The sequence below is a fragment of the Stegostoma tigrinum genome, chromosome 4 (assembly GCF_030684315.1).
Source record: "Stegostoma tigrinum isolate sSteTig4 chromosome 4, sSteTig4.hap1, whole genome shotgun sequence".
In the NCBI taxonomy this organism is placed as follows: Eukaryota; Metazoa; Chordata; class Chondrichthyes; order Orectolobiformes; family Stegostomatidae; genus Stegostoma; species Stegostoma tigrinum.
Genome location: NC_081357.1, coordinates 44,743,722 through 44,758,456, shown reverse-complemented (window position 1 = coordinate 44,758,456; position 14,735 = coordinate 44,743,722). Strand labels below are relative to the sequence as shown.

The 14,735-nt window shown below is 40.8% G+C and overlaps 1 protein-coding gene across 3 annotated transcripts in view; it reads left to right on the top strand.

Annotated features, from left to right (window-relative positions):
- Positions 1-14,735, top strand: part of map3k5 (mitogen-activated protein kinase kinase kinase 5) — a 182,896-nt gene that overhangs the window by 154,012 nt on the left and 14,149 nt on the right. For all 3 annotated transcript variants that reach the window (XM_048531149.1, XM_048531151.2, XM_048531150.1), the window contains exons 23-26: positions 449-634; positions 7,169-7,274; positions 8,498-8,750; positions 11,663-11,775. In XM_048531149.1, coding sequence (XP_048387106.1) covers positions 449-634; positions 7,169-7,274; positions 8,498-8,750; positions 11,663-11,775 — 658 coding nt within the window. The remainder of the gene's footprint in view (positions 1-448; positions 635-7,168; positions 7,275-8,497; positions 8,751-11,662; positions 11,776-14,735) is intronic.

The following is a 14,735-nucleotide window of genomic DNA, read 5'->3' as shown; positions in this document are numbered from 1 at the left end:
AGAATCCTTCATGGTAACTTTAGCCAGTGTGGGAATTGAACCCATGCTGTTGGCATCACTCTGTGTCACAAACCAGCCAACTGAGCTAATTAATCTCCTTTTTAGATGTGATAAGTTTTCAGTGAGAAAAAGGGGTGTCAATTCTTTGAAATGCAGGAAACGAGGAACAGATTTTTTTGCGGTGTACATTGTATTGCTTGGACACTAAGAGGAAAAGGTGGAGTTTGCAGCTGTTATTTATTTTGTTTGAATTTCTATATATTGTTTAATGATAGAAATTCAAGCAGGCTTCCTTGAGGATGCAATATTCCCAGTCATTTCCATTTATACACTTCACTCAGGTGATCCAGTATACTGAGGTAGTGGAACATGAAAATCTGCACCAATCTGTATTATCATATTAAGTTTTGGAAAATTAAGAAATATATTCTGTTTTCTTGATTCACAGGGTTCTGAGGAACCAAAGCTAAAATCTGAGCACATCAGTACACTTGTGGTTAGTTTGCGGGAGTTTGTGAGATTAATTGATCGCAAAATCATCTCCGCCACCCTTTCCAGGCTGAAGCTGGAGTTGGATTTTGACAACCATGCCATTAACCAGATTCAGATGGTGCTCTTTGGCTTCCAGGAAGCTGTAAGTTCTCATTTGTTTATTTTAACAAGAATTTTTTTTTCTTTCAAAAATCTGTAAGTCTACTGGTGTGAAAGTCCTGTATGAGTTTATGCTGTTTCAGTGTAATTACTAATGAAAATGTATTTTGAAAAATCTGCTCCATATGAGCCACTCATAGTCAGAGACTCCAGTATGGCTAATGTGAATGATCCCAAAATGGTGGAAATGATTGTGTGCTTTATTGAAATTAGAGAGCAAGACTAAGTTGAAATATATAGAATAACACAATGAGAATTTGACTTTTTGAAAGTCTCATGCGGTGTGTATGTTACCCATTCTTATTTGTCCTTGAGAAGATGATGGTGTTGTACTGCCTTATTGAACTGCTGTAATACATGGAGTATAGACACACTCAAAATGCTGTTGGGAAGGGAATTCCATGATTTTGGTCTCATGACTGAAGAAATAAAGATGTAATTCCAAGTTAGAATGGTGTATGGCCTGGAGGGAACTTGCAGGCGATGATGATCCTCTGTATCTGCTGCCCTTGTCCTTCCAGGTGGTATTGGTCATTGGTTTGGAACGTGCTGTTGAAGGAATCTAGGGGTGGCATGGTGACTCAGTGGTCAGCACTGCAGCCTTACAGCACCAGGGACCCAGGTACGAATCCAGCCTCAGGCAACTGTCAGTGTGGAATTTGCACATTCTCCCCATGTCTGTGTGGGTGGCCTCCAGGTGCTCTGGCTTCCTTCCACAGTCCAAGGATGTGTAGGCTAGATGGATTGCCCATGCTAAATTGCCCACAGTGTTTAGGGATGTGTAGGTTATAGGGGAATACATCTGGGTGGGATGCTCTGAGGGTCAGTGTAGTGCTGAAGGGCCTGTTTCCCCACTGTAGGGACTCTATTAACTTTGGTGAGTTACAGCAGTGCATTACTTATACAGTAAATAGTGCTACTGTGGTGCATCAGTGCTGGAGGAAATGAATATTTAGGTTAGTGGATGTGATACCCATCCAGAAGTCTGCTTTGTCCTGATTTTGCTTTGAGCTTCTTGATCTGCATGTATTAAATGTTTTCGTAATAAGTCATTTCTACTGAGTTTTTGTTTGTTGGTAATTTAATCTGATTCCTACATTGCATTTTAAAGCTATCTAGTGATCTCATATTGCAATTATCTGCAGTCAAATGTACACAATGATGGATATTCATTTTGGAGGGTAGCATGGAATTTGAATTTGAGAGGTGGACTGGGGACAATTCTAAATATTGTGGGATAATTTGGCATTAATGGCAATGAAATGTTATCCACCAGTTGCCTGTCACTAATCTCACGGCATTGTAGTCAATACTCAAAGAATACAAGGGCGACAAGCCAGTCTGTCCAAAATCCCTAAATCCTGGGAACAGTTCACTCTGAGCAATTAGATAAAATTAAATGGAACAAGGAGCTGCTCCCCCCAACAATAGTTTGGTTATTTCCCATACTTGTTGCAGAAATAGGCCCATTTGTAGACTTTAGCCACAAATATGGGAAAGAAACAAGCCCGATCTAAGGAATAGCTAGATAAGTAAGTGCCAACAGTGAAAGAGTTGCTGGATGAATGGGATACTGAGAGGCAAAATCCGGGAGTGAGAGGTTGAGGTCTGGGAGCAGACGCCTGGAAGCATGCATCCAAGGACCATTTTGCTGAGGCCAAGAGAGGAGGCCAGAGTCAGGAGCAGCCTTTTTACCAATACCAGAGGCTGTGTGATGAGCTGCCTCTTTATAGAGGCTGCCTTCTTGCCACCAAGTTTCAGCAGGATCATGAGAAGCGAAATGCCAGAAAGGGAGTGGGCAGAGATATGAAGGCCACAAGGAGGATTGTTGGAATTGTGGAGGCTGTAAAAAGAGTTTTGGGAGAAAAAGAGAGGCTGCAAGGGAGGTCGGGAAGGGAAATCTATTTCAAAGTTGTCAACAAAGGAATCCTCTGCCAATTCGGAGCCAGGAAAACCTGAAATCATTGGGGTGGCAAATGCCTTTCAAATAAAGGTAGAATCTCTAGCTGAAGGCTGCATAGGGCCCAGCGCAAGAATGGAGAAACATTTAATGGATCCTATTGTAATGAATACAGTCAATTGTTGAGATCTGAGGTGCAGTTTATAAAAAAAGTAATAATAGCCTTGTTTAGTATTCTAACTTGGCAAATAAGCAAGGGAAACATATTACCTGTGATCTTTCTATCCAGCATTAGACATTGAAAAACAATGGCATACTGTGATGCCTCACTATAACCCTTCACAATGCACACAATTGTGCAAGTCAGTGAAGCATGGTGGGGTGAAGGGGGTTGAATCAGTATTCACTCAGGTAGATGGGATGTGCTAATCAAACAAGGAAACAGAAAGTTCTAACTTCCAACCAGTCTGAGGAACATGTATTTAGGATGATCTCCTTTTGTGTGCAAATATCGGCATCAGTATTGGAAGAGAACTGTTTTTGCTAACGTTTGTCTGTTGTCTTATGCCAATTAGATACTTTGGTATCTACAAAATTAGTGCTTCCCTTGAGTGATAAGATTTTGAGTTTTTAATGGGATCGATAATTATTGAGGATATTGTGCTTCATGCTGCCTCTGTGAGTCCAGATATCCTGTACATCAACACTGATCCAGAAGGTAATGTTAGAAGGGAATAGATAATGTGGAGGCAGGGAGGTTGTTTCCACTAGCGGGTGAAACTGGGACTAGAGGGCATCGCCTCAAAATAAAGGGAAGCAGATACAGGATTGAGGTCAGGAGGAGCTTCTTCACCCAAAGGATTGTGAATCTATGGAATTCCCTGCCCAGTGAAGCGGTTGAAGCTACCTCACTGAATATTTTTAAGGCAAGGCTAGCTAAATTTTTGAACAGTAAAGGAATTAAGGGTTATGGTGAGTGGGCAGGTAAGTGGAGCTGAGTCTCAAAAAGATCAGCCATGATCTTATTAAATGGCAGGTCAGGGTCGAGGGGGCAGATGGCCTTTTCCTGCCTCTATTTCTTATGTTCTTATGTACTACTGACAGCTAACAGAGGAGTTGGTTGAAATGGGAAAGGAGCGCCTCACACCAAAAAGTAGTCCTCTTGAAAAACCCTTCAAAAAGAAATATGTCATGCCTGCTTGCTAGTTGCCTGTTATCCAGTTTTGCTAGCATGGGAAAAGAGTAAGTTAGAATTTTCAGTCTGCATTTTCCATTGCAGTTGATCATGGGGTAATTTATCATTGTTTAAAGGCAAATGATTTTCCAGGATAAAGGTTTCCCCAGTGTCAGCCATGCCATACTGCAGCAACATCTGCAGCTACTGTACTTGCCACTCTCCATCAAAGGCAGGAAACCCCGAGTAGTGTGAAGTCACTATGAGAAGGCTGAATCCATGGTCATTACTCATTGGGATTACTATTACCAAGACAGCACGAATCCCTCAATCAGAAACTCCAGCTCGGAAGGTTCAGAACTTATTTGGTGTCTTTCAGGATTTAAATAAAATCTCCTGGGCACTGGCGCTAGCAGCTAAGCACTAGCAGAAAGTTAGAACTCTCCTTTTTCTTGATTAGCACATCCCATAAACCTTAGTGAAGCTGATTTCAACCCCCTTGGCTCCAACATGTTTCACTGTCCTGCACAAGTTTTTGCACTGTGCAGTGTAATAGACACACAGTCTATCAGCGTTTTTCAGTGTTCATGTTAGATAGAAAGTGAGAAGGGGGACAGCAAATTTCAGCATTCACAGCAAGGGCTCTTGCATATATTTCTATCTAGTTCATGAGCACGGCCACATGGCAGGAATTGGAGTGTCAGTGCCTTTTAAGTAGAAATGGAAGTGGGCAAGGATCTCTGAAGTGGCAAACCCGATCTATCGACAAATGTTAAATACTATGTGAACATTTTCCGTGTGTGTGTGTGTGTGTGTGTGTGTGTGTGTGTGTGTGTGTAGTAGATTAAATCTGACTTTATAAGTATTTTTCTGACAATTCAACAGAACACAAAAAAATTCCTCTTCCGTCACTGCTTAGAAATGAACGCTGTCATCTAGGTTGAAGGAAATACCTGTTAGGATATTGACCCTTCAGAGCTTGGTAGCATAAAGTAAGGATTGATTTATGAAAACAGATGATCCTGTTAAGCCTTACGGCTTTTTCATTTTTCCAACTATTGTATTACTGTATCTAAAAGTTTTTCGGGTAGGAGTTTGTGTTTCCTAACAACCTGAAGACATGCCGTGCAAGGATTTTAAAGCGTATTCTTTAAGTACTCTGTTCCAGACAACATGCAAGTTGAACACAAACAAAAGCAAAACTGTAAGCTTCTATCAGAGATTAAGAGACTGAATTTTGTATGTTGTGAATGAATTGTGGACTGTATTCAAAGATTAAGACTGACATCCATTGGTAGCACAGCTTTGAGGATATTTAACATTTTCACTAATCTATCTAACCTAGATATGTCAGATCTGCTTTGTCACCCATTCTGTTTCAAAACACTAGGGTAAATTGTTCTTGCATGATAGATTTAAGTGCTCTGATGTATTCTCAGCTTGATAAGTATATTTGCAGATATAATGTTTTGCACTTTCATGCCTATTCTGAAGTTAATTGCATAATTTAAAAAGTAAATGAACACAACATCTGTTATGTGAAACATTAAATTTCCTCTTCATTTAGATAAGTTTAAATCAGCTACAAATACTCAGGACACTATCCCCACGATTGAAGCTTTATTGATAGATTGCATACATGGTGTGTACCTAATCTCTGACTGCTGTGTTGTGACCAGAGTAATTGAATTAATTTTTTTAAAAATCTGTTACAGATCCTCACAGCCTTATTCAACTTCTTTGGTTTTATTTGAAGATAAAGGTTGTGTACATTTTGCCATTCTATAGTTTTGAGGTTGTTTACAGTAGGATCAGGAAAAGATGTATGAGCCCAGAAATTGCAAGTCCTGTCCATGAAAGTAGCCCTTCACAATTTTATGGGGGCGTGGAAGGATTGGCACAGGCACAATCGATAGAGATAGGCTGATCATTTAAATTATCAGCTGCCCCCACTTCTTTGTCGTCGTAGCCTTGGAATTTGAAACCAGTGATATGCAGAGTAGACATGTTAAGGGAAGATCTGAATTTTGTGCATTTCTTTGAACAACCAAGATACCACTTTGGAGGTATTAGGTACCTCATTTGGATATAGTCTTCGGACACCTTTGGTGACATAAATTGCGTTTTAGAATGGCTAAACATAGTCATAAGTATATGTAAAAGTGTATAAAATCATTAACTGTCAAGCTAATTGGAAATGTTTAAAGCAAATGTCAAAAGTATCAAGTCAGCACGTCAAGCAATCAAAGGGAGCTGTCTGGATAATTAGAAATTCTACCCTTTAAATATCAGGAATAAAGGTCTGCAGTGTCTAAAAAAGGTCATTGCTGGCTGTTTTACTCTGATGTATGCCTGCGAGCTGCTATTACTGGATTACTGCTGCCCGACTTATTTCATAACCATTCATTATTGCAGCAGGGAGCCTGACATCTCACTGTTGGTCAACACCTCCAGCTAGCTTCTTTGAAATGGGACTATAAATTAATTCCAGTGCTTGTAATAGGAAACTGCATCTGTAAACAAAATTTAAGTTCTTATAAGGCATGATATAATTTAAAGGAATGTAAATGTAGTAAATTGATTGATATGAATTCTTCTGTGTAGTGAAGTCTGTATAACATACAACATTTTTATTTCATGTCCACATGTATCCTGAGGTCTGTCCACAACTTGTAGTTGAAAATCCAGGACTAGGCGTGGCACGGTGGCTCAGTGGTTAGCACTGAAGCCTCACAGTGCCAGGGACCCAGGTTCGATTCCAACCTCAGGCAACTGTCTGTGTGGAGTTTGCACATTCTCCCTGTGTCTGCGTGGGTTTTCTCCGGGTGCTCCGGTTTCCCCTCTCAGTCCAAAGATGTGCAGGCTAGGTGGATTGGCTGTGCTAAATTACCAATAGTGTTCAGGGGTGTGTGGGTTATAGGGGGATGAGTCTGGGTGGGATGCCCCAAGGGGCGGTTTGGACTTGTTGGGCCGAAGGGCCTGTTTCCACACTGTAGGGAATCTAATCTAATCAATTGTCACAAAGATCATGATGTTATAATGCAAAGTTTGGAAAAAAAACTAATGATGAAAATCTTAAAAGCATTAATCAATTGTTATAAATTCCCAGCAGGTCAACCAGCATCTGAAAAACGTAATAACATGTTTCAGTTCCGGTGACGTGTTCCACTGAAAATATGATGTTTTTTTTCTTTTAGTCGGGGTGGGAGGGTAACTGATTGAACTTGCAACTTTTTTGGATACAACACAGTAAGGAAGCTTCACATTATGATATAAAGTGTTTTGTACAAGATATATGAAATAACCTGTCTGTCTTCTAAGCATTTTGATCTGATTGCCTGTCCACATAGGCTCAATTTTGCTTTGCTGTATTTTCCTGTGGTAACATAAAATATTTGCAGTAAATATTAACAAAAGGTAATTTTATAACTTCTTGACTCTAGGTAAATAAAGTTCTGAGAACACATAATATAAAACCTCACTGGATGTTTGCTTTGGATAACATCATTCGCAAGGCTGTGCAGACAGCTATTACCATTCTTGTACCTGGTGAGTCATTGTTCCAGCAGGTATCTGGGCTACTGAAGAATTCCAATTTCAAGCATTAGTAATTGTATTGTTGTACTGTTTGTGAGTTCATTTATTAATAATTCCAGTAGTACCAGATGGTATAACAAAGAATCTATCGAAGTGCTGTTTTGTGACTTCTTTTTTAAAATGCCTAATTTTGTGTGCAATCAAATAAGTCAATTAAACAAAAATATTATTTATATTAATAGTGATTTATTCATTTTCCGTGGTGCTTTTCTTTCAAACTGATTGTGACAGAAGTATTGAACAGAGTTTTCAACTTCTGTACGGGTACTTTTGGATTCATTACTTGTGGTGGGATCCACTCTCTCATCAATTTCCTATTGAATGAAAAGCTGTGTTATAGTACAACAAAAGGGGTCTCTTGTCTAGTGGTATTAGTTGAAAGTTTCATTTATTTTCCTTATTTAAGCTCTACATCAGATATGGATCATCATAAAATGCTTGTCTCACTAGAGAGAAGCTGAATAGAAACAGGAAAACCACGTCAGAATACAACAAAATACATTTCAATCATTCCTGTACCTTGCTGGTTTTGCACTTCATCCAGTTCTTCTATATCCTTTTTATTAAAACTGTGCACAGACTTATCCCTATTCACCCTATTTTCTTGATGGTGTAAGCTATCACAACACAAAGGCTGACACAAAGGAATAAAAGACCAAGCATTAAGTTGAAGTGGATTATTAGATCTATAATGAATAACCAGTATCAATAATTGTTTTCAGAAGAAACTTCCTTGAGTGTTTTCTCTTTTTTGTTTCGGTTTTCTTGGCTTGTTTTTCCCATGGCTTTTGTAACAGATCATCACAAACCCCAGAGAAATGCAAAAGCAATTTCTGCTGAAGTTACAGTGGCTGGTCAACAGAATTCCTGAAAAAAATTTCTGACATTTCTTGTCACTTAATTGTGGCAACAACATTATTCTTAGAACATTTATTATGTATGTCAGGGGATGTTGTTCTGCAAGCTGAAAATGTTGATTAATGAGCCAGTGTTGCATAATATAGCACGCAAATAAATTTTCCTGTATTATTTTCAAGAAACTGGAACTGAATGTTCCACTGTCTGAAATGATCTATTCCCAAAACTAATTTGAAGTTCAACAGTTTTTCTATAACGAACAGAGCTTCAATTTCTATACAGAACTGTAATGGTATGCTATCAATGTCTTTGTGTAGAACTGAGACCACATTTCAGCCTCGCTTCTGGGAGTGATGCTGCAGACCAAGAGGAAGCAGACGATGAGGATGGTGATGATGAAGGTCCCAATAAACCAATTCATTCTCAAACTCAGCGGCCAAGTGCTGTGAATGAGGACCCAATACCAACCTCTGGTGTTAGTACCCTTAGTTCAACATTGTCCCATGACTCCCAATATGTACATAGGTCCTTGAGTATGCAATTGGGAAGACTTAAATTAGAAACCAGCAGGTAAATCTCAATATGTCACATGTGTTGATAAAGTTTTGTGATTTTATTAAGCCTGATCTGATATGATTTGACTTGCACTCTTTATGTTGTTACCTGAACATCTTCAGATTCTATTCGAAAAAACAGGCAATATCTTAAACAATAGATACTTTAACAGTCACAATCTTGCTGCAGTGTTTCAGTGAAAGAAAGTGTTTCTCAGATCCATTTACTTTATGCACTATAATTAAGATGCCTGTATCAGGGAAAGAAAATTTCCAATTTGATGGCAGAGTGGAAATCCACCTGCACCAAAAGCAGAAATTTACAGAGAAACTCATCAGGTTTGGCAGCATCTATGGAGCAGAAGCATAGCTAACATTCCGAGTCCAGTAACCCTTCTTCAGAATATTCGGAACAGATCTGAAGACGAATCACTGGACTTGAAACATGACCTCTGCTTTCTCTCCACAGATGCTGCCAGTCCAGCTGAGTTTCTCCAGCAATTTCTGAGTTTTGTTTCAGATCTTCAGCATCTACCATTCTTTGTTTTATATTAGGGAAAACTTTCAACCCAATTCTCAGTTGTCCAGTTATTGTTTTGAATGACTAAGAGATTAAGATGACTGTGGATATGGGCAGTTTGTATGCCTCATTATCTAGCTTCTGCTCCCATTTAGTCTATATCATAGAATCAGACAACATGCTAGAAGGCCAATCAGCCATTTTCCCTGTGTCATCTTTTTTTGAAGTGATATCCAGTTTGTATTAATTCCCAGCTTTTTTTGTCGCCCCAGAGGAAATTTTCCTTCAAGAATTTGTTCAGTTTCTTTTTGAAAGTTATTATTCAATCTGCCTCTATTTCTTTCATGTATTGAATGCCAGATTACACCAACTCCATTTGCAAATATTTTCTTCATGACATAGCTGTTTCTTTTGCCAATTGTTTTAGATCTGTCTTTTGCTTACTGACACTTCTGTCACTAGAAACGGTTTGTCTTTATAAATTGATCAACTTCTGTTTTGTGAAGTGATCTGAAGATTTGTCTGTCTAACTCCCGCCTTCTAAATTCTATCCTTATGGGATCTGTTCTTTCATTAAATTGATTAATTGATTAACAAAATTACAAATGGAGATCCTGCATATTTGAGATGTGTGGAATCACTTGATGTAGAAGTTTTTCTCTACATCTTGCAACAACCACAATATGGTGATATTGACAATGCAGATGACATTGAATTTTTAAAAATGAATGTCTACCTGTTCGGGATCATCTTCACCTTTATAAAAGTAATGCGCAGATAAAACAACCCCAGTTGTCCATCTGCATAAAGACTTTTGTCAGGAGGGAGTATTGTTACTGATTGATCATTATTTTTAATTTAACAGGTCAAAGTTAACAACGTAAATTGCAGCAGTCCTCAAGTTTCACAAGGCAGGTGTAGGAGCTGTTGAATATAACTACTATTCACAATATTATATAGACATGTCGAAGTGTTTGCTCAATATGTGGTGTATCTAAAATCTATTAAGGTGGAATGTTCCATGGATGACAACAGATAATGTATCTTCCACTTCCCATTAAAAGAAGAAGTTCAGTTTGTGTTGATCAAACAAATGTGGACCAGGGTACATCGCAGATGTCCACGTTCTTCAAGGACCGCAACTTTCCCCCCCACAGTGGTTGAGAACGCCCTTGACCGCATCGCCCGCATTTCCCGCAACACATCCCTCACACCCCGCCCCCGCCACAACCACCCCAAGAGGATCCCCCTCGTTCTTACATACTACCGCACCAACCTCCGGATACAACGCATCATCCTCCGACACTTCCGCCATCTACAATCCGACCCCACCACCCAAGACATTTTTCCATCCCCACCCTTGTCTGCCTTCTGGAGAGACCACTCTCTCCGTGACTCCCTTGTTCGCTCCACACTTCCCTCCTACCCCACCACATCCGGCACCTTACCCTGCAACCACAGGAAGTACTACACCTGCCCCCACACCACCTCCCTCACCCCCATCCCAGGCCCCAAGATGACTTTCCATATTAAGCAGAGGTTCACCTGCACATCTGCCAATGTGGTATACTGTATCCACTGCACCCGGTGTGCCTTCCTCTACATTGGGGAAACCAAGCAGAGGCTCGGGGACTGCTTTGCGAACACCTCCGCTCGGTTCGCAATAAACAACTGCACCTCCCAGTTGTGAACCATTTTAACTTTCCCTCCCTTTCCTCAGACAACATGTCCATCATGGGCCTCCTGCAGTGCCACATTGATGCCACCCGAAGGTTGCAGGAACAGCAACTCATATTCCGCTTGGGAAGCCTGCAGCCCAATGGTATCAATGTGGACTTCACAAGCTTCAAAATCTCCCCTACCCCCACCGCATCCCAAAACCAGCCCAGCTCGTCCCCTACCCCCACTGCATCCCAAAACCAGCCCAGCCTATCTCTGCCTCCCTAACCTGTTCTTCCTCTCACCCATCCCTTCCTCCTACCTCAAGCCTCCATTTCCTAGCTACTAACCTCATCCCGCCTCCTTGACCTGTCCATCTTCCCTGGCTGACCTATCCCCTCCCTACCTCCCCACCTATACTCTCCTCTCCACCTATCTTCTTTTCTCTCCATCTTCGGTACGCCTCCCCCTCTCTCCCTATTTATTCCAGTTCCCTCTCCCCATCCCCCTGTCTGATGAAGGGTCTAGGCCCGAAACGTCAGCTTTTGTGCTCCTGAGATGCTGCTTGGCCTGCTGTGTTCATCCACCTTCACACTTTCTTATCTTGGACCAGGGTAAAACTTATTTTAGTCCACGTGTACTTTGTTGAGCCTGACAAACCAGTGAAAAAGTCCAAGTTAAATATGGATTTTAAAACTGTGAATGGCATTTTACAAAACAATGTTAACTATTTAATATTCTTTCTGTAGGCTTTTGGAAGAGCTTGTTCAGAAGGAAAAGGATTATCAGATTCTTCTTCATCAGGCTATTGAAGAAAAGGAGCAGGAAATTAAATTGCTGAGATTGAAGTCACAATCTATAGGTAAAGTTAGAGCAAGATGATGCCCCATATAAGGGCCATCCTGAGGAAGGGTTACTGGATCTGAAACATCAACTGTTTGTTCCTTCACAGATACTGCTAGACCTGCTGAGCTTTTCCAGCAACTTTGTTTTTGTTCCTGATTTACAGCATCCGCAGTCTTTTGGTTTTGATTTCACATATTGTTTTTGACTGCACATTTTTTACTTGGCTGAAGCTCTCTACCCTTTTATCCTTTCAACCATTAGTTTTAACCTGGTTTAAAAAGGTATACCTGAAATAAGTCCAAACCCACCTTGGAGTAAAGAGGATCATGGTGTCAGTATTAGGATCTTTTCTTGAATTGGAAGATACTGACCAGAGCAACAGTCAAGCCTGCTTCATTCTCATTTTATCAGTAGCTGCTGTGCCTAATCTGCTTCCATCAACAAAAAACAAACAAGGAAGTTTTTTTTTGAATGATGTGGAATGATGAGAAACAAAAGTGCTTATGGGTGACAGATTGATATCCTGGCATTAATTTGAAAGTTTGCTCAGAGGTATACACGTATACCGCTGAGCAAATACCTGTATCCTACCAATGCCTTTCTGCTGAATGCTCAGACCAAGATATCAAATAATGACAATATACTAGGAACTGACAGACCACACATCTCCTGCTGCAGAGAGTTTCCCATTAACGTGTGCTATGACATACCTCTGGAACAGGTGAGACTTGAACCTCAGCCTTCTGGTCTGGAGGTAGGGACACTACCACAGAGCCACAGGAGACCCTAAACTTGCTTCAGTATTATTTTTAATTAGCCTGTGCAGAGAAATTATTACATACCTCTAGAGCAGGCAGAATTTAAACCTGGGCCTCCTGTCTGAGGGGAAGGGACACTATCACTGTAGTGCAAAACTCCATGAAAAACATCTGATGGTGAGTTTAACCTGAGGCGCACCACACCTCAGGTGAAGTTGAGAGGCAGGATCTTTGTGGAAACCTCAGTCAGTCTGGGAATTGAATCCATACTGTAGGCACTTCTGTGCATCACAAACGAGCTATGCAGCCAACTGAGCTAATTGACACCCTTTATGGACATTGCTGCAGGAGTTCCACATGGGTATTATTTTTAAATCAATCTACAAGAATATTATTAGACAACTCTGGAGCAGGTGGGATGTGAACGCAGTCCTCCTGTGTGACACTACCATTGTCACACAGGAGCCTTATCTCCTGCACGAGAAATTTTTAATTAACCAGTTCAGACATGTTATGACACATCTCTAAAACAAGTAGGACCTGAACCCAGGCCGTCAAGCTAAGAGAAAAGGACACAATATTTTCCACAAGAGGCTTGTCATCATCTGCTCTAGATATTGTCCGATCAACCTGTTCAGAGCTATTACTACACACCTGTGGAGCAAATGGGTTTTAACTCGGGTCTCCTTGCTCATGGCAGGGTTGCTGCCACTGTGTCACAGCAGCCCTATGCCCTGCTGGTACTTGTTTCTTTTTTTTAAATCCAGAAGTGCACTACGCATAACTGAACATTTTTCCCAATACTAAATCAGTGATATATTTTTATCATCTATTAAACACCACCAGTAAATCGCCTGTGTTTTCTAATTAAGAGATGACAAAGAGCTGGATGATCACAGGAGGCCAAGCAGCATCAGAGGAGCAGGAATGATGTTTCGGGCCTAGATCCTTCTTCAGAAATGGCCCTCTTTGTTCATCCAGCTCTCCACCTTGTTATCTCAGATTCTCCAGCATATGCAGTTCCTACTATCTCTGTGTTTTCTCATTGACTGATTTAGATGCAAGGCCTGTTCAGTACAATGCAAACCATCAAAGATGAGGGAGACTTAGGTAGGGGGGGAATAGGGCTAAATCAAAACGGAGTTAGAAGGGATATCACGTGCTCTAATAGTAAAACATGTATGGCAATTACCTGAGGTATTCATCTGTGAAGATAGTTATTAAGGACACATGTTCTACAGTGGTACCCCTGATTTAAGAATCTTTCCAGACATGAGCAACTCGAGTTACTGTTGGAATATATAATATGTGAATTATTGTCAGTTGACAAGAGCAGTCACACAATAAACCAACACCTTGTTTCAAGATAACAAGGTGTGGAGCTGGATGAACACAGCAGGCCAAGCAGCATCTTGGGAGAAGGAAAGCTGACGTTCTCTTGCACTGCAACTCTCTTGTAATCTCTTCGGCCTTGAAACTGCTCAACCTGAAGTGTCTAGGCCCGAAACGTCAGCTTTCCTGCTCCTGAGAGGCTGCTTGGCCTGCTGTGTTCATCTGGCTCCACACCTTGTTATCTCGGATTCTCCAGCTTCTGCAGTTCCTATTATCTCTGATACAATTTTAACCTTGTTTCAAGTACATGTTTTCACAGCAGAAAGAGATCAAAGCCCCTCCTCTCCTCCCTCTGTCAACCCAACCCGCAAGCTTTTGATCCCTCTCTGTTATTTTTTGACTTTCTCTCCAGATGCAACAAATAAAAACTTTACAACTCCATAGCTGTGTATCCAGCAAAACAGATCATCCATCTGCAGTTTAAACAACCTTCGGAGTACTGTTGCACAAAAACAGGTGCAAACAGGTAGATAAACAGGAAGGCTTATAGAATGTTGGCTCTTACTTCAGGGGGAACAGGAGTAGGGAAGTCTTACTGCAACCCTAAAAGGTGCTGGTGAGACCACAGTTCAAACAAGTTTCATTAGGCTGATCCCAGTGTGAACGGATTGTCTTATGAGCAAAGGCTGAACAGGGTGGGACTCACTGGGGTTTAGAAGAATGAGATGTGATCTCATTGAAACATATCGGATTTTTGGGAGGCTTGACAGGGGAAACTCTGAGAGATGAAAACCAAAAGAACGGAGGATGCTTTAAATCAGGAACAAAAACAAAAGCTCAGCAGGTATGGCAGCATCTGTGAAGAAAAAGTCAGAGGTAACATTTT